This window comes from Diplotaxodon limnothrissa, linkage group LG4 (genome assembly GCF_057381915.1).
Source record: "Diplotaxodon limnothrissa isolate DT_005_m linkage group LG4, D_limnothrissa_male_GT1.1, whole genome shotgun sequence".
NCBI classification, from domain to species: domain Eukaryota; kingdom Metazoa; phylum Chordata; class Actinopteri; order Cichliformes; family Cichlidae; genus Diplotaxodon; species Diplotaxodon limnothrissa.
The window spans coordinates 11,916,853-11,936,219 of record NC_140599.1 but is presented as its reverse complement, the minus strand read 5'-3'; the positions used below and the strand labels follow the sequence as shown (position 1 = coordinate 11,936,219).

Here is a 19,367-nt window from a genome sequence, read left to right as displayed (position 1 = left end):
AACTCTGAGTAAGTATACCCTGAGTGAACGAAAACTCCGGGTTTTCGGTTTCACAAAGCGAGTTTAGATTAATTCTGAGTGAGTTACTATGACGACACACTCCGTGAAGCTAACCTGCCCCCTAGCAGGTTTACTTCAACTAACCCTGACTTCCTCCGCCTCTTTGTCGGAAACCTAACTGTAGGAAGTGTCAGACATGGCGTGCCCCTTCCTTGAAGAGCCAGTAGATGTTGAAGCCCAAATTCTCCGCAGAGCTCTCCGCCGGGAGAGAGTGATTAGAGCGCGTTTGGACATTTTATCATTTCCTGATGATTTCCTGTGTGAACGTTACCGTTTTTCAGCACAATCTATAATTTATTTGAATAACATCCTCAGGCCTAATATTGCTCATGTGACACATCGCGGACATTCTCTCAGTTCATTACATATTATTTGTATTGCACTTCGGTTTTTTGCAAACGGGAGCTTTCTGTATAATATTGGTGACGCTGAGCACGTTTCCAAGGCTACCGTCTGTCGGGCAGTCAGGAATGTTACAGTTGCACTGAAACGTCTCCTGCACTCGTTTGTGATGTTCCCCGGTCATAGACCCACAAGATTCATCAAAGAGGGATTCCACAAAATTGCAGGTAGCAGGATGAACAAAACTCAATTCATGATGTGGTGATACTTGAACAAATACTTAAATTTTACATTTATTTTCACGGTTCCCAGGCGTGATTGGCTGTATAGATGGCACTCACATTCCAATCATTGCTCCTTCAGTAAATGAAGGAGACTATGTGAACAGGAAGTCTTTCCACAGCATTAATGTACAGGTACATAGTTCCCTGTAGCATGTCAAACTAACAAATTATTTCATTATAGTAATGGATGCTAATTTGTGTTCTCTGCACTGTGAAGATCATATGTGATGCTGCCAACATTATCACAAATGTGGAAGCCAACTGCTCAGCCTCTGTGAGTGGTGGTGGTGGAGGACCCCCACCTGTTTTTCGGGCCTCCGCTTTTTTTCTGTTGGCTATAATGGGCCACATTTGAGCATACAGAGTAAGCAAATATTTACTTGTAATGTGCTCAGATAATTTCAATAAGTGCTTACAGAAAGAAAATTAATGTAGCCTCTAACTGCAATTGATTTACATCGGACAAACAGACCAAGCACTATGGCTCGTAATACAATTACACCTTACCTGTTTGGACTATATTTTTATATTTCATTTTTACTTGCTGCCAGGAACGTTTGGGGCCTGTTGGGTTGCACCTGCGCTCACATCACATCACAAAATCAAATGTATGAAATAAAAAATAATAAAATAACATGTTAAATGGGTGGAAATCCCTAGATCAATGTTTAAATTAACACTCACGCATTGACTCTGTCGGCTATGTTTTGCCATGCATGCTCCCTTTCTTTTGCAGCTGAGAATGTGTTACTTTTTTTCCGCAAAATTTGCATGTTATCGGCATATGCTGCCATCAGAATTTCGGCGTCAAGCGCTGTGAAATACATTAACCGCGCCTTCTTTCCCTCTGTCTCCATGGTGACTCGCTTAATCTGTGCTCCACTAATCAGGGCTTTATGTATCCTCGTGCGCGCGCTTAACTTGGGGTTAAAGCAACTCCGCGTTGATTGAACTACTTGTTATCAGCCTTTCTGGTGGCAAGCTTCCGCTTCCTGGGAGTCAATATAGAGGAGAACCTTTCCTGGAGTGTGAACACCTCCGAGCTGCTGAAAAAGACCCAACAGAGACTGTACTTCCTGAGAATTCTCAGGAGGAATAACATCACACAGAGACTGCTGGTGTCCTTCTACAGAGCCACCATTGAGAGTGTTCTAACTTACTGCATATGCATCTGGTACACTAGCTGCACAGGGGCTCAGAGGAAAGCACTCCAAGGGATCATTAACACTGCCCAAAAGATCACTGGCTGCCCTCTCCCCACACTGGAAGTTCTACACAACGCCCACTGTTTTAAAAAGGCCCAAAACATCATAAAAGACACCTCACATCCTGGCCACTCCCTGTTCGAACTGTTGCCCTCAGGCAGACGGTACAGGGCAATCAGAGCAAGGACTAATAGACTCAAACACAGCTGTTATCCAACTGCAATAACACATCTGAATACTACAAAAAAATGTCCATCACGCCACTCTTGTGTTAATCTATGCACGGTCTGAAGCATGTGTGTGGGAATGTATGTGAATGTTTTACTGTTATATCTTATTAGTATTTTAAGTATTCTATCTATTTTATTTATTGAATTTTATTGTTTTATTTATATTTTGATATTGCTAGGGATGATGCAATGATCGGGGACCATTCTTAATTTCGTTGTTCTCATGACAATGACAATAAAGTTTCTGATTCTGATTCTGATTCTGAAACCGAATATTCCGAGTTGGACAGTTCGGGGTTACTCAACCCTGCGTATCGTTTTTCACTCTGAGTTTTCTAAACCGGCTTCCTGAAACAGGGCCCAGCTGTCTCTCCCTCTTTCTCTCTAGTCCTCTCTCTCTCTCTCCCTCTCTCTCTCGCCAGGGCTGAACTCATTATGGGTTCACGCCCTTGGCCCACGCCCTCGGAGGAAGAAACACCTGTGCCTCATCAGTGTGGATGGTATTTAAGACAGGAAGCAACGGCTGTTCTTCGCTGGATTGTTGTGAGAATCGCGTCAGTGAAAGTCGAGCGTCCCAGCAAGTATTTTCCCGTGCAGTGTGTGTTTAGAATCTAACAAGCGTTTTTTTGTGTACAGATTCCTTGGACTGTTTCCCTGGTGTGCGAGTGGATTCGTGTTTGGATTGTGTGGAGAGAGACGAGCGTGTTCCCCTGGATTTTCCCAGGAGCCCTGCCCCCCTCCCTCACCTTTTGTACATAGCACTGCCCCGCATCTGTGTATATACACTCATTGGATATTGTTCTTTAATAAATTCACTTGTGTGCATCATCCTCGGAGTCCAGCGCGTGAGTCCACCTTGTACTTCGTGACACTTGTCACTTTTTTATTAAATGATTGTGACTGTAATTGATTTAAGTGATTCAAGAGCGTTATTTTAGCTGAAAATAACTTTTCTTCTCTAAAGTCTGTTTAGGAAGGAGATATCTAATATTGAAAAATAAAAAATGGATAAATCCCTTGAAAGCCCGCTTCCAGAATATGAGAAGCCCAAAAGGAAAAAAGGAAGCATTGGCTTGAAGAAAAGGGAGAGATTTGCGGATGATAAAAAGGAGAACAGTAAGTCCTTTGTGTCATTTTACCTTAAAGATCTGTTTATTAAAATATATTTCTGCATGCGAAATATAATTCTCTGAAGCTGTTGAAGTTGCAGGGTATAATGAGACATGATAGTTTTGAGGGTATTTCATATTCTTCATTGTCATACTTGTGTAAATGCAAATATATAAACGCATGTGTGAATTCATTCTTTACAAGTTGAGACTGCCTAAATGAAACTGCCTTTCTTTTGTTCCTTCAGATAAAGACATGCATAATTACATTAAAATTATTTTACGTGACTGCAAAGTTTTTGGCAGATATAGGTTTAGGAAACACTCTCCAGGGATCTTAGCATCGCATTATACCTTAACTGGAGGACATTTTTGGCTTTATTTAAATGTAATATTTAAGGAAAGAAAACCCCCAAAAAAGTGTTGGATAATGGAGCAAACTGATGTATTTCAAGTTTTCATCCAAAGTGACAATAAGACGGGCAACATTTTCACTTCATTTAGGCAGCATCACCTACTGAAGAACCAACTCCACAGCATGTCTTTTGTCCTGTCTCCCTCCCTCACTCCAACTGGTCGTGACAGAATGGCTGACCCTCTCTGTGCCTGGTTCTGCTCGAGTCTTCTTGTTAAAAAGCTTTTCTTTGCCACTGTCACCAAAGTGCTTGCTCATAAGGGGTTGTTAAAGAGGAAACGCTTTTATGAGTTTTATGTTGCATTAAAGTATATGTTCATATTTTACTCTTAATAGGAAAAGAACAAAATGTACTACTCGCTCTGTCTCTAGAAACAGGAAGTTCACCCTGTGACATTTAACAACTATTACAATGAAAGTAGGAAATACTCCCACAACGGGCATCTCTCTTTATACAACTTCTACAATTGCAAATTATTAGTACATTGTAAATTGACCATGAAAATACATTTAATATTTATTTTTATGGAGAAAGTACTTCTTCTTTTTTTGGTGATTCAAAAAAACAGAACCCTGGCGTGTAAAATGTGGAGACAAAAAGGGCATCCTGGATAAAGAGAAGATGAAAAAAGGTAAGTACATACAGTATTGTTTTCTTACCAGTCTTTCCTTTTCTCTTTTGTACATATATAAATACATCAATCAATGAATAACTTTTTCATAAAAACGATTACTTTTTTCTTTATAAATATAGGTGAGGCATGTATTGAACGTAAAGGCTCCTTTTACACTCCACCTGAGTTTCAGAAGCTTGCAGGAAAAGAGTCATGCAAAAATTGGAAGTTATCTATTTACCACGAAGGAAAACCTCTACTCTATTGGATCAAGGTACTTTGTTGCATTTTTATGAATCTACTACTACAAAAATCAGATTTCACTAAATAAACTGTTGAATTAACTTATCACAGAAAGGTTACCTAACCACTACAGGATATAGACAAAAGAAAAGAAAACCACAATCATCAGACCATGAGTCCCACAAACTCTCAACAGGTTTGTCTGCTCTTTTTTTTTTATTTTATTTTATCTGTGCCTCAAAACCAGAGAATGTTTGAGAATATGAATCAAAAGCATGCAAACATTATTATATTGTTTTTAATCAGCTGTTTGAAGACTTCAGTAGTTTTGTCAAATACACCACAGGATTTCAGAAAAAAAAGAGTATTTGCATAGAAAAAGTCACAAAAATCTCCATGTACGTTGTAATATTTTAAACATTTAAACATCTCTTGAAAGAACCCAAGGATCATGATGAAGATGAAGATGATGATGGAGAAGAGGATGATGATGATATGGATGAAGATAATGAGCCTGACACTAAGAAAAACGAAGATGAAGATGCTACACCAATTTATATCTCTTCTGAAGAAGAAGAAAGCGTGGAAGATCTTGATGAAGATGAAGATGAGGATATGGATGAAGATGATGTTGGTGACGATCAGCGTAGCACTGAGGAAAATGAGGATGTAGAAGATGATAATGATGAGGAAGAGACTGTGCCTGCTGTTCCCTCTAACCATACTGACAGCAGTAGTACCAAAAGTGACATTTCCAATATATTTCCTATTGGTATGTTTGGATAACAAAGACCTTGTTTGTGTATGAAAATAACTCTTCCTCTTTTTTTCAGAGAGAGTAACAAGTGCAATTCCAACACCTGGAAAACATGCATTACAGATGAAAGAGGTAAAGTGTATCATTAACATCCCTCCTGAGGCAAGACAGATTATTTTATTTAAATGTTTCACTGTACTTTGCATTGCTGGAACTTTTGAGTATGTTAATCATCTTAGAGTACTCTACTCTACACCAGCACCGTCATCAAGATAGAAATTTGGCAAATATTATGGTTCAGCATGACAAATTACAAATGTATGCTTTGACAACATCCAGTCCGACTATTTAAAATAAATACAAATATATTCTTTGTTGTCTTTAAAACAGAAGACTAGACATCGTCCTGACATGCCAAGGTCTGAAGTCAGTGGAAATAACAGAGATGTGGCAACAAACACAGCAATCAAACAGCTGAATGTTAAGCAAGAACCCAAAGAGAAACTGAGTGAGTTGTTCAAATACTAAAAGCACTTTAAGGTTGTATTCAACTTCTATTTAGGTTTTTGCTTTTTTTTGTTGTTGAAGTAGAAGAAAAACACTTTCAATCTATTTTCTAAGTTCACAGGTTCGTCCTTCTTTAACCTCTGATTATGTGAGATGAGTGTGGGTGTACAGTTAATTTGGCTCAGTTCTGAAATGATAATTGAAGTTCTCCAAACAATGAGTGAAATCCTTCTACAGGCTTGTGCTAAAATTAGGAGCTTTTTTTTATTTTATGTAAGCATTTACAGATATGTTAGCACATGTGCACACAGCTAACTAGTAGTTTTGTTTGCAGCTTGAATAAATATTATTTCTGCATATCTTTGTGATCAAAACAGATCGGGTGTGTTCTGTAATGAATAGTTGTACTTTCAAAAGACAATAAACGGCCATTTTATTGCGTATACCTGTCCAACTGCTCATTAATGCAAAAATCTAATCAGCCAATCACATGACAGCAACTCAATAAAGACATGGAGACATGGTCAAGATGATCTGCTGAAGTTCAGAATGAACATCAACATCAAACTAATTCTAATAATTCCAAAGTGCACATGCTCATATTTTAATCATCCTTTTTTCAGAGAAGACAACAACCAGCACAATTTTGACACCTGTGAAACCTGCACTGAAGATCAAAGTAAAGGGTGTCGTTAATAGCCTTCCTGAGGTAAGACTGTTTTATTTTATTAAAAACTTACCATTCAAAATAAAGACAAATTAAAACACCCCTGTCACTAAAGCACGTGCTCATAGGGGGTCATCTAATTGTTGGTATTTTCTCTGTATTATTGTAGGGTCTTTACAATATAAAGCACCATGAGCTGACTCTTTATAGTTTCTGTGTTATATAAATAAAACTTGGATTAAACTAAATGTTGCTCAAAATAGTTTTATTATTTTCAAACGAAATTATAAATAAGGATACTCATATATAATTGGCTGTCTTTGAAACAGAAGACTGGACATCATCCTGAGATGCCAAGATCTAAAGTCAGTGGAAATAACAGAGATGTGGTAAAGAACACAGCAATCAAACAGCAAAATGTTAAGAAAGAACCTGAAGACAAACTGAGTGAGTTGTTCAAAAACCATGATTTTTGTCTGCTTTTTTTTTTTCTAGAAAAATAAATCCAGTTTCATGTATTTGTTTTATTTTTTATTATTTCTTTTGATCTCTTCTGGTCTTTTCCCAACATGTTTTCTAAATGTACAGGTCCTTCCTGTGAATCTCTGGCCGTGTCAGATCAGCAAGAGCATAAAGCTGTTCACTGCTCTGGCCACAAAATAGCTGATTTACAATCCATGAGGCCAGAAGGGGGGTAAGATAAAGCTCTCATATCATTTAGGCAAAGATTTTGAATTTATTCACACAGTCTTAAAGGGTTGTTTTTCGACGGCATTTATTTCTCGCACTGCAAAAGCAACTCTACTTGAAATTAGCCAAATATTCTTAAATCTGACAAAACTGTCTAGTTTTGAGAGAAAAAATCTGCCAATTGGGTAAGTTGTTTTGCTAGAATCCTTAAAACTAGCAAATGAATCTGTTTTATGCCTAAATTAGGCAAAACTGTCTAAAATGTGTGATTAATTTAAGAAAATTTGAATTATTACAAGGAAAGACACTGATTATTAAATTTTTTTTTACCTATAATGAGTATTATGCTTTCTTGAACAAGCTATTTTGAAGAATTATTTTGTTATTTTAGTGTTTAATTTAGATTTTCACATAAATAAAAAAGCTTTCTATAGGTAAGTCTAGATTTAAATTTTTTATATTTTATTTTTTGGCCTTTATTGATAGAGACAGTGAAGAACTGACAGGAAAGTAGAGGGAGAGAGAGGGGAAGACATGCAACAAAAGGCCATGGGTCAGACTCAAGCCTGGTCGACCGGACGGTTCCCCAACTGGTCGACCTGCCTGTGTTTGTTTGTTCTTGTTTTTCTTTCCTTTTTCTCTCCGGCTTTGTGGCGATTGTTTACCTGGAAGTGCTGCCGCTCTCTTAGGCAGGACTATTTATTGGTGTGGCTGAATGACAGTCAGTGCTGAAGTATTGCACTAAGCCTGGTAGTATTCTTGGACCGTTTGCGTATTTAAGTATTACTTGCCAGATAAGTGATCAATTGTTATCTGTGTGCGACTGGGTCTTCTTTCTCCGACAGTGACACCTGGGCTGGCTGCCTTTATGCATTTCTTAAATTGAAAAGTCGTTAAAGTGGCCTTACTCCTGAAATAAGAAAGATAATCTTATTCTTCTAGAATAAGATTATCTTTCTTATTTCAAGAATCAGAACCAGAATCTTCAGTTCTGAACTGAAGAAACTTCTCGGATGAGAGGTGAAACGTCTTCAAGCTATTTAAAGAAGTCCAGACACTTTTCTTTCAAAGCTCCTTAGACTACAATGACCTGGATGACTGAGAACATTCAGACATTTTTCTTGAATGAGCTTAATTTTCTTGTGCAAAAATTGCTTGTTAAGAATATGTTTTCTTTCTAGACAAAATATATAAAAAATATATTTAAAAAAAATTCCATAAACAAGAGTGTTTTTACTTGCAGTGCGGACATAACGGAGGCCCCGTCGGCTGGGCCCTCAGCCAGCTCTGGTTTGAATACGATGGATCTTGATCAACTGAAGAGGGAAAAAATAAACATGCAACTGAAAATTTTAAAATTACAAGAGAACTATTACACTTTGAAAGTAAATGAACTTAAAAAATGAGGATTAATGGTTCTGTAAAGCTGACATTGCAGACAATAAATTAAACGATTGCTGTGTTTATATCCACAAACTGACACGTTAGTTGGAAGTTTATTTGGTGGAATATTACTTTTGACAAAAGCTACAAAATCATAGAAGTGTGCTGCATTTATACACCATACTTTTTCTTTGCTATACTCAGTTTTCCTTTAGCATTGTTGATTACCATGTTTTACTTTGCTTTTAGAATTAAACAAATAGCTGATATTTTCTTCTGTAGAATGTGAATAAACATGATTTTTATCTGTAAAACATATCATGTAAGAATGGATGTTTGTGTAAAAATTGGCTAATCGTAAACCTAACTGAAGAGAAAATAGCTAACCCTGAATAAGACATGAAATTAAGTGTACTCGTACTCATATGAATGAAAATTCATATATCTCAAAAGATGTGACGTCCAGAAATAGAAGGGGGTCAAAGTTAGGTGAAGAAGGGATATGGGGTTATTCCCTTTATCTTCTGTCTTCTTCTGAAATCAATGTGACATAACTGTTTTGAGGGTATTCCCTATTCTTATTGTCCTACTTGTGCAAATGCAAACATATATCAGCATGTGTAAATTCATTCTTCACAAGCCAAGACTGCCTAAATGAAACTGTCTTTCTTATTGTCCCTTCAAATAAAGGCATACATAATTACATTCAAATGATTTTATTACACTAAGTTTTTCTACTTTAAAACTTGTAAAAAAAAAATCACCTTTTCTTTGTTTTCTTAGAGACAATGATACAATAAATAGTTTTAAAGAGTTTTTGTGGCTGTATTGTTGACTCCATTTAAACAGGGGGATTTCACTTCACTGAAGATGTATGTGCCACCCTGCCTAGACAACTTGCCCCTCCTTTGCATCCCATGTAAAATTTTGTAGATTGGCCACTGTTGGAAAATCCCAATGATTTTTGCAAATTAAGGCTCAACTAAATAAACAAAGAAAATTGTGTTGTTTCAATCACTTCAAAAATAAATATTTTGATAAATAACTAACTAAATGTATTTCCCTTCTAAAAACAAAAAAACTCAAAGGTAACATTTGAAGTTATCATAGGACATTCACATCAGTTCATTTTACATTAAAATTTAAATCGTAGTAAACTATTGAGGTTCAACGGTTGTTCAGATGAAAAAAACTTTCCCTCAGTTTATTTGAAACCTATACATACTCCTTTAATGTGGATGTACCTTGTTACATGGATATGGAGAGAAATATGCATAAACTACTGTGTAGTAAGCTGTATTAAGATCCAGCGTAAAACTGGGACATCACGACATCGCACTCCTTGCTTTTTCTATTTGTATTTCTCTTGACATCACCGACTTTTTGTTTTGTTTTTCTTAAATAAATTGGAAGTTTTTTTTTTCTAAATAGCTCTTGACCACTTTACTAGAAAATGTAGATTTACCAATTAGAGAATTGTCAATTCCATATTACCTGGATTATATTTATATTAAAAAATATACAATGATTGTCCAAGACAAGCATATGTTTACTCCAGAAGTTGATCCAAAGTGATGTACAGCCATTGTGTTCCCCATATGCGGCTGAGCACTGACTGACTTTTCCCAGCAGAAGATCCTCCAGCATGTAGCATCAGATTATTTAAACCATATATTAACCTTTATGGGCTACTGTGTACTGCCTCTAATTGGTAAATCACATTTTCTGCTATATTTAGAAAAAGCGACCACTTTATTTGAATAAATTTATAGATAAAATGCAGGTATACCGAGGAAAGTCAGATGTCCCAGTTTAACACTGGGACATGAACGCATCTTAAGTTTGCGGATATCTGTGAAGCGGGCAGTGTGAAATGCGTCTCAAAATTATACACATTTGTAAATCATATCGTACGTGCACTTGCAACCGTTTCGAGGTTTCTCTCCATATATAAATAGCGACTGTAAATGTCAGTCTAAATCGTCTTACCTGTAAAACCTGCCGTCATTGCCGGAAGTCAGTGTTTGGGCACACACTTTAATAACTGGGGGGTGGGTTTTTTTTTTCAGTGTAACTGAAAAGTAAAGTTTTACTTTCCTGTGTGGGACATCGTTTGCTGTCTAGTCGGCAACAGAGGTAAGTCCCTATTCTGGAGTTTCACATCTCTTTTTTTAAAACAAGTGGGTTTTTTATACATGGATAATGGATATGTGATTGTTAGCACTGATGTGCAGATGTGCTTTCTATTTGCTCTCCTGTGGTTGCTGATGTGTTTGCTGATAGACCTCATAGAATTTGTTCGGTCTACACACACATTCACATACCGCTGTGTGTGTGTGTGTGTGTGTGTGTGTGTATAGATAGATAGATATGTATGTATGCCACTGTGAAGCAGTCACTAAGAAGTCACTTTTTCTCGCCTTGGCCACACGGAGTCGCACGGAGTGGAGTCGCCGAGGTTCATAAAAGTGGCCAAATTTTGCTTATCAGTAATAGAGTAAGCATCCTCTGGTATTAACATCTTGATAAAACTGTTGACGTGGGTTTCTATGTCATGAGCAGCTCCTGTAGGAATAATGAGTAGGTGGACCAGAACTTTTGTCCCTATAGTGTATTTCACTTTTTACTTTTATTGTATTTACATTAAAGTAGATGTAAAGTGTTTAGTGTGTTGACAGCAGTTCGTGTCAGGTCTTCAGATTTAAATTTGCAAGAGAAAAACAAGATGTGTGCTTTGACTTTGAAGCATAGCGAGTAATATATCAATCATGTCTGTGACAGATGGATATAACTGTTCTAAAGAAGTTAGACAAAACAAAAACAACATTTTCATACAAATTTGTCCAGCCATATTGACAAAATGTGAAATAAATAAAAGAGAGTTACAGTGTTGTGCAAAAGTCTTGAGCCAGGACACGTCATGCGGAGATATGTCAAGTTTTCAGCTAATAGCTCTTTGGACATCAGTTGGTTTACAATAAAAAAAGAAAATTCCTGTCAAACTGTGTTATCTGTGGCATTTTTCAGAGATTCCACTAAAGAAATTGGAAGAAATCGTATGTTTTTGTGACAGGCTGCTAGTAACAAAGTACCTAAAGATACAATTTAATACTGGTTCCTTGCTAAGTTATTTGTTATATATACAGTGTTATTTAGACAACACTGTATATATAAGTCCCTCGAGTTAGGTGTGTTTTTAATGCTTGAATGATTCATAGGTCAGTGTTAAGGGGCCTAACAATCTAAAAGAAACATCCCTCTGAAATATTCAGGCACAAGGACGGCACTGAAAATAACTGAGAAAGCAGCTAATCCAAGCTGATGTGTTCTTTAAGTTAATTCGCAATTATATTGCACTAAGGAATTCAAATATAGTCCGATATGTTAAAAAGTAATGGAAGATTACATTTTAATACATATATAAAATTTACAAAATATTTTAAAAAGTCAATGGTGTTGTGCATCTTTTTGAAAAACAGAAGACATATCTATCTGTCATCTATCTGATTAATTGACTGATTTGAAAGTTACAATGAGTTTTGTCAAATGAAGTCTAAACTGAAATAAAACAAGACATGAAAACTATGTCGTCAGACCACAATGACAAATCCTCAAAATGTTAATACTGAGAACTGTTTTCAGGACCAAACCATTAGTATCGGTATGAGCTGAACTCGAGATCTGTGCGGTGGTCAGCAAACATTTTTCGTCTCTCGCACAACAAAAGACGAACAAAGAATTCAACATTGAGTTGTGCTATTTCTTTTTATGATCATGTCGCTCGGGTAAGGGCTCACACATGTTGTTTCGGGTGGGAAGACCTTTTGACACAAATCAATGATTACCCTGAAATCTGTTTAGGAAGACTATATTTTCAGTTTTGAAAAATAAATGGAGAGGAAAAGATTTGTGGAAGAGGAAGACCAAGAAGACTGTAGATTAAGGAAAAGATGGAAGGCTGAATATGATGAACCTTCTGATGATGAAGACAAGAAGGAGGAGGAGGATCATAAAACCTGGAAGACAGAAGGAAAACGTAAGTCCTTAGTCACCCAGCACTGAACATCTTTTTAGATTTTTGAATACGTTTCTCTAATTTTATGGCATGAAAATACATTCATATTATTTTATTATAGGGAAATTATTATTATTGTTGTTGTTGTTGTTGTAATTTAGAGTTTTTGCCTGTAATCTGTGGAACCACAGAGGGCATCCTTGATTGTGAGAAGCTGGAACAAAGTAAGCAAATACAATCATCTGAGAAGCATAAGCACATTTCATGGAAACCATTAAACAAGAAAACACTTTATACTCTTTGAAACTGTGCCCACAAATAAAAATCATGTATATAAAAAATGGAACTTGACTTCAATGATCTGTAGTCATCAGTTTCTCTCCAGCTGAATGAATGCATGATAGATTATGCATTGGTGATGCTGAATTGCCTTCCCCCCATCTCATGAAAGCTGGGAAACATTATTGCTCTCCATCAATCATCTGGGAAAAGTAAATACAAACCTACATTAAAAAAGAAAAATCTCTAAACCTTGGATTGGATTGCAGATCAGGTGTGAGTGTTTTGAACATCTTTAAGAATTAAGAAAAAAATAAAGAGAAAGCATTTTCCTTTTGTGGTTCAAATATACAATTTTAAACAATGTGCACTGTTTTAAAGAGGATCAAATGTTAACTTGTCAAAAGTTAGCTTTATTTTTTTAAGTATTCTTTTCTACTGTCATTTCAATTTTCCTGTGTGTTTGGATGATCAATTTAGGTAAGGCGTGTATTAAGTATGAAGGCAAATGGTATAAGCCCCCTAGATTTGAGATACTTGCAGAGAAAGGATTGTGTAAAAAATGGAAAGCAACTATTTTCTATGATGATCAACCTCTGGAGTATTGGATTAAGGTACTTTTTTCCCATTTCTATTAATCAAAGAAAATCAGATTTCACTAAATAAACTGTCAAACTAACTTTTCACAGAAAGGTTACCTAAAAACCGAGGGATACAGAAAAGGAAGATTCAAGACTAGAAATTTATCTGAGCATGAGAGCACTGTAATTCTGATTTTCAAAAATGAATTAAAACAACACTGAGAATGATAATTAAAGGTCATTTTTCCTGAACCTTGAATCAAAAGGAAATACAATCATCCGGCTCTGAAGAAACTGAAGATGATAATGCTGAAGGTAAAGATCAGCTTTCAAACAGTGAGGAAATGCTCGTGGAAACAGAGCAGAGAGAGTAGAAGCTGAAAATGCTGGGAGTGAAGAAGATGAAGAGAAACAGGCAGAGGGAGAAATAGAAGATGAGACTGTGTCTGCTGTTACCCCATACTGACAAAAGTGTTATTAATTAAATGATGTTATTTCCTATTGGCATGTAACTATCCTAACAAAAAGTGTCTGTGTATGAAAATCACTCTTCTCTTTTCAGAGAGGACAACAAAACATACAATTTCAACAGCAGCGAAACATCCATTCAGGGGGAAAGAACTAAGAATTATTCTCAAGAGATGTTTTGATGGAAGACAGGTAAATATATATATCTTTTTTTTTTAAATTTTAATACACTTTACTGTCTGGTATTTTTGGTCCTCGTGTGAATGTTAATGACATAAGATTACCCTTATTTTTTAATCAGGCCATATCATCAGGTCAGAATTTCAATGTAAAACGTAATACTACAAATCACTGGTTACTCTACTAGTAACTATTTTAATTCCATCAAAGTTTCATTTCCTTTTTGCCTATCATTTAAACTTGATATCACCAATACAACTATAAAAAAATAATGCATTAATTGCTGAAACTTGGAAATTTGATCTAAAATTATGGCTGTCAGTGTTAACATGGATCATCACGATTAACGTGACATCTATCTATCTATCTATCTATCTATCTATCTATCTATCTATCTATCTATCTATCTATCTCTCTATCTCTCTATCTCTCTATCTATCTATCTATCTGGTTTAAGAGAAGCTCGAGAAATACCAAGGGCTCAGAGAAGAGCTCGAGAGGATGTGGAGGGGGGAAGGTAACGGTGGTCCCCGTGGTAATCGGAGCACTAGGTGCGGTGACTCCCAAGCTAGGCGGGTGGCTCCAGCAGATCCCGGAAACAACATTGGAGATCTCTGTCCAGAAGAGCGCAGTCCTGGGAACAGCTAAGATACTGCGCAGGACCCTCAAGCTCCCAGGCCTCTGGTAGAGGACCCGAGCTTGAAGGATAAACCATGTATATGTATATATATGTATATATATGTATATGTATATATATGTATATGTGTATATATATGTATGTATATATATATATATATATATATATATATATATATATATATATATATATATATATATATATGTGTATATATATATATATATATATATATATATATATACATATATATATATGTAGGTACTTGGTGGTTGCAGCTTTTCTAGCGGCCTCTTCATGGTTCCCATTTGCCTGCGAGATCCCCAGGTACTTGTAACTGTCCTCTATGTCTGCAATGTTGCCTTCTGGTAGTTCAATCCCCTCAGTTCTGACTACCTTCCCTCTCTTTGTTACCATCCGACTACACTTCTCCAGTCCGAACGACATTCCAATGTCATTGCTGTATAGCCTGGTAGTGTGGATCAGTGAATCGATGTCTCGTTCACTCTTGGCATACAGCTTGATGTCATCCATGTACAGGAGGTGGCTGACAACTGCTTCGTTCCGTAGTCGGTATCCGTAGCCAGTCTTGTTAATGATCTCACTGAGGGGGTTCAGGCCTATGCAGAACAGCAGTGGGGACAGAGCATCTCCTTGGTAGATCCCGCACTTGATGGTGACTTGTGCTATGGGCTTGGAGTTGGCCTCTAGTGTTGTACGCCACATCCCCATTGAGTTCCTGATGAAGGCTCTTAGGGTCCTATTGATCTTGTACAATTCTAGGCATTCCAGTATCCAGCTGTGGGGCATTGAGTCATAGGCCTTCTTGTAATCAATCCAGGCAGTGCACAGGTTGGTCAGTCTGGTCTTGCAGTCTCGGCTGATTGTTCTGTCTACCAGTTCTCTCTCAAGATTCAATAATGTTGATGTCCGGGGTGTCTTGAGGCCAATCCATCCATTTCTATTCAGGCATTCTTTTACTGCCCTGGCAGTGTGTTTGGGATCATTGTCATGCTGGAAAATGACCCCTTTGCCAAACAGATCCTTTTCAAACTGTTTTGGATTTCTTTAAAACAGAAGAGTAATATATAACTTGGGACCAGTGCCACTCTATACCACTCAAAATTCTAGTTTTCAGTATTTCACAGTCTTTTACCATCATACAAGATCATACAGCAATTAAAAGAAACACTGAAAACAGCAAATGCGAGTTTTCCATTGTTTAATCTTAAACACTGGTGGGTTTTTTGGGGTGCTGAATCCAAAATGATCTCAATTTTCCTCCATCACATACAGTTTTTTTGCAAAACATAAAAAGTCTTTACCCAACAATTCAGCTCCATCTTTGGAAGGGCCTAAATCTCTGGCTAGATCAATAAGCTCGCTCTGAGAAAATGGCTGGGGTCCCTCATCAACAGAAAAATCTGAGGTAGTTTTGTCCTGGTGAGGTAATGTGTCTCCGTCCTCAGAATCACTCCTGATATCATCTAACTTGAAGGTGGGTGTAGAACTGGTATTTCTGAGGTATGAGGCACTGATAGCTGAACTAAAATTTGAGTAAGATATGTTCTTTTTATTTCTAGTATTAAAGCCTCTTAAATCTACCGAACAGAAATAGCAATCAGTAGTGTGGTTTTGCAGTTCACACCAAAAGGAAATGAGTTTTTCTTACTCTTAAACCACCAAAACATATCTTCCCTACATCTTCTACACACCTTGTGAGGAGCCCATGGTTTGTCTTGATTCCCAAGTTTCAACTTGAAGTAAGCAAAATAAACTTTCTTCACAAAATCACTTGTGTTCCTTTGTTAACAGTTTATTCACCACAAATAAAACAAAAGTTGTCTGGAGAAATTACACAACCTCTTGGAGCCATAATACAGAACTAAAACATGTGCATGGTCCAGATTGAATGCAGGATGTAAACTGAGTGTGGCTTATACAGCAGAGAAAATCCGGAACTTATTTAGCATGATGAAAAATGAACAAATCTGAAATCTTATGCAGTTTTTTGGTTGTAGACCTGTGTAATTTAAAAATGAATATCTGGTGTTGTAAATGTAAATCTAATTTAAATGTTTAATTTTGCCTCAGGGAACAGGTGCTTGTCACTCCAAGTGGATGACCCGTCCAGGAGAGTGCAGCAGCTCAGCAAAAGTTAACACACCCACTGCAGCAGCGACACTCATTGCTCCCTCACACATACATGACCTATCCATCAATGGAAGTGATGGGGAAGCCAGTGAAGACCAGTTACCACAAAGCAGTGAAAGAAAAGAACAGGAAGCTTCCACATCTTTGGAAATAGTGAATAAAACTGAATCCAGTGTCTTAAACTCTGGTATTAAAACAGTTTAACATCAAATAAATATTTAATAGCCACTGTGCATTTTTTTTTCATATATTTGATTAATTGACATGTTGACTTTTGCAAAGATGCTAGGATGGACGACAGAGAAGACGGCCATTTAGTGCACTGTGGGGATGACAAAGAACAAAATAGAGAAGATCCTCTTGATATGTCCAGGTCTGAAGTTAGTGGAAATACCAGAGATGTGGCAATACAAACTGTGCCAAAAGTGCTACTGAGTGAGTTCTTCAAAACCCAAAAACAGTTGCATGTGTTTTGGCTTTCTTATTTTGTCAGTGTTTTTCTAGAAGAGATTCCTACTATCTCTTCTGAGAAAAAAGTCAGAATTCTGAGAAAAAGTCAGAATTCTGACTTTTTCTCAGAATTCTGGAAAGGAAGACGTGCCCGCTTTTTTTCCCCTCCGGTGGTTCTAATCCTCTTCCGTACATTCATGGCCATAATCAATGCATGACCACAACTGGAAGTGACTTTGAACATGGCATGGCTGTGGGTGTCAGTTACACCGGTCTGAATATTTCAGAATCTGCTACTCGGGTTTTCCCAACAATCATCTGTAGAGTTTACAGGGAATGGTCCTAAAAAGAGAAAATATCAAGTGAGCAGCAGTTCTCTGGTGTAAAATGAGGTCAAAGAAAAATGACCAGATTGCTTTGTGCTGATAGAAAGACAGTAACAGTAACTCAAATAATGACTAATTGCAATCAGGGTATGCACAAGAGCATCTCTGAACACCAAACAGTGAAACAGATGAACTGCAACAGCAGAAGACCACACAGTTTGAGTGCTGCTAACTTGAAAACTATTTTGAGAAATTATTTGATTCTACTAATAGTAATTACAAATAATTATAAAGTGTACATGCATAAATCTAATGCATTGTTATCCCTATCAAGAAGCAAAAATACAGCCTGCAGAAGAAGCTGGGGGAGATATTGTTGAAGATAAGGACCAGTTTCTAAGCAGTGGGCAGCTGGCAGTGAAAACAGAGCAGAGAGCTGAAGAGAAGGTCGGGTCTGGACATGAAAACGAGGTTGTAAACTCAGAAGATGCTGGGAATGAAGAAGAGGAAGATGAAATGGAAACGGGAGGAATGGAATCTGAAGCTGTACCTGCTGTTGCCTCTAACCACACTGACAAGTGTGTTATTAAAGGTGATATTTCCCACAATTCTCCTAATGGAAAATAGTAAATACTTTCTATGTGTGTATTAATTTCACTTTTTGGTAACATTTTGTCTTTTGTACAGAAAGCTCAGCAGAGAGAGGAGATGCACAGTCAGCAAACTGTGGGAATGAGAAAGAAGGAGACGATCCTCCTAACATGCCAAAATCTGAAGTCACTGTAAAAACCAGAGACGTGGAAAGAAACACACCAATCAAACAGCAGAATGTGGAGGAAAAAACAGAAGAGGAAATGAGTGAGTCGTTCAAAAACTGAAATCACTAGCAGGATTTCTTTCAGCTTTTTTTAAGAGAAAAAAATTCATGTATTTATTTTATTTTTTATTATTATTTTTAATCTTTTCTGGTCTTTTTTTCCCCAATATGTTTTCTAAATGTACAGGTCTTTCCTGTGAACCTCGGGCTGCGTCAGATGAGTGTGAACATAAAGATGTCCACTGCTCTGGCCACAATGTAGCTGCATTACAATCCACGAGGCCAGAAAGGAAGTAAGATGTAGCTGTCCTATCATTTAGGTAAAGATTTTTAATTTAGTCAAACAATCTTAAAAGTTAACTTTTTTCCACAGCTCATCTCCAGCAAGTCAAACCTCTGTCGGCATTAATTTCTCTCACATGTCAGAGACTCTGTCGCCTGGGCCCTCAGTCAGCTCTGGTTTGAATACAACGGATCTTGATCAACTGAAGAGGGAGAAACTAAAAATGCAACTGAAGGTCTTAAAATTACAAGAAGAGTGTTACACTTTGATAATAAAAGAACTTAAAAAATGAAGATTAATGCTTCTGTAAAGCTAAATTTGAAAAATGGCTGCAGTATGTCCACAAATGACATGCGTTATTTGGAGGTTTCTTTGGTTAATTGTTACTTTTGAGAAAAGCAACAAAATCATAAAACTGTACTTTGTCTCAGTTTTCCTTTCACACTGCTGATCACCGTGTTTTACTTTGTTTTAATAATTCCACATACAGCTGATATTTTCTTCTTGAAATTCTGAATAAACAACATTGATGCTTTTTATCGGTAAATTGTGCAGATGTTGTCAAACTGTTTTCTTTGGACTTTGCCCAACCTGTAATAATCATTGTAAGGAACAGCATTGTAATTAGAAGAATACATTCCTTGAATTTTTTGAAGTGGCCTTGAGCAAAAGTT

At 36.9% G+C, this 19,367-nt stretch overlaps 2 protein-coding genes across 2 annotated transcripts; both read left to right on the top strand.

Moving 5' to 3' along the window:
- Window positions 1-3,125: 3,125 nt before the first annotated feature.
- On the top strand, window positions 3,126-8,529 carry LOC146633363 (uncharacterized). Its single transcript, XM_085352188.1, has 11 exons — window positions 3,126-3,237; window positions 4,215-4,277; window positions 4,400-4,533; window positions 4,614-4,698; window positions 4,942-5,247; window positions 5,336-5,421; window positions 5,650-5,767; window positions 6,390-6,475; window positions 6,763-6,880; window positions 7,022-7,127; window positions 8,367-8,529. The coding sequence occupies exons 1-11, from the start codon at window positions 3,126-3,128 to the stop codon at window positions 8,527-8,529; spliced, it is 1,377 nt and encodes a 458-aa protein (XP_085208314.1).
- Window positions 8,530-12,397: 3,868 nt separating this feature from the next.
- LOC146633362 (uncharacterized) lies at window positions 12,398-18,985 on the top strand. Its single transcript, XM_085352187.1, has 12 exons — window positions 12,398-12,542; window positions 12,683-12,745; window positions 13,281-13,414; window positions 13,490-13,539; window positions 13,644-13,696; window positions 13,944-14,041; window positions 16,758-17,004; window positions 17,100-17,252; window positions 17,928-18,185; window positions 18,281-18,451; window positions 18,598-18,703; window positions 18,784-18,985. Exons 1-12 carry the CDS (start codon window positions 12,398-12,400, stop codon window positions 18,983-18,985), a joined length of 1,680 nt encoding a protein of 559 aa, XP_085208313.1.
- Window positions 18,986-19,367: the final 382 nt, after the last annotated feature.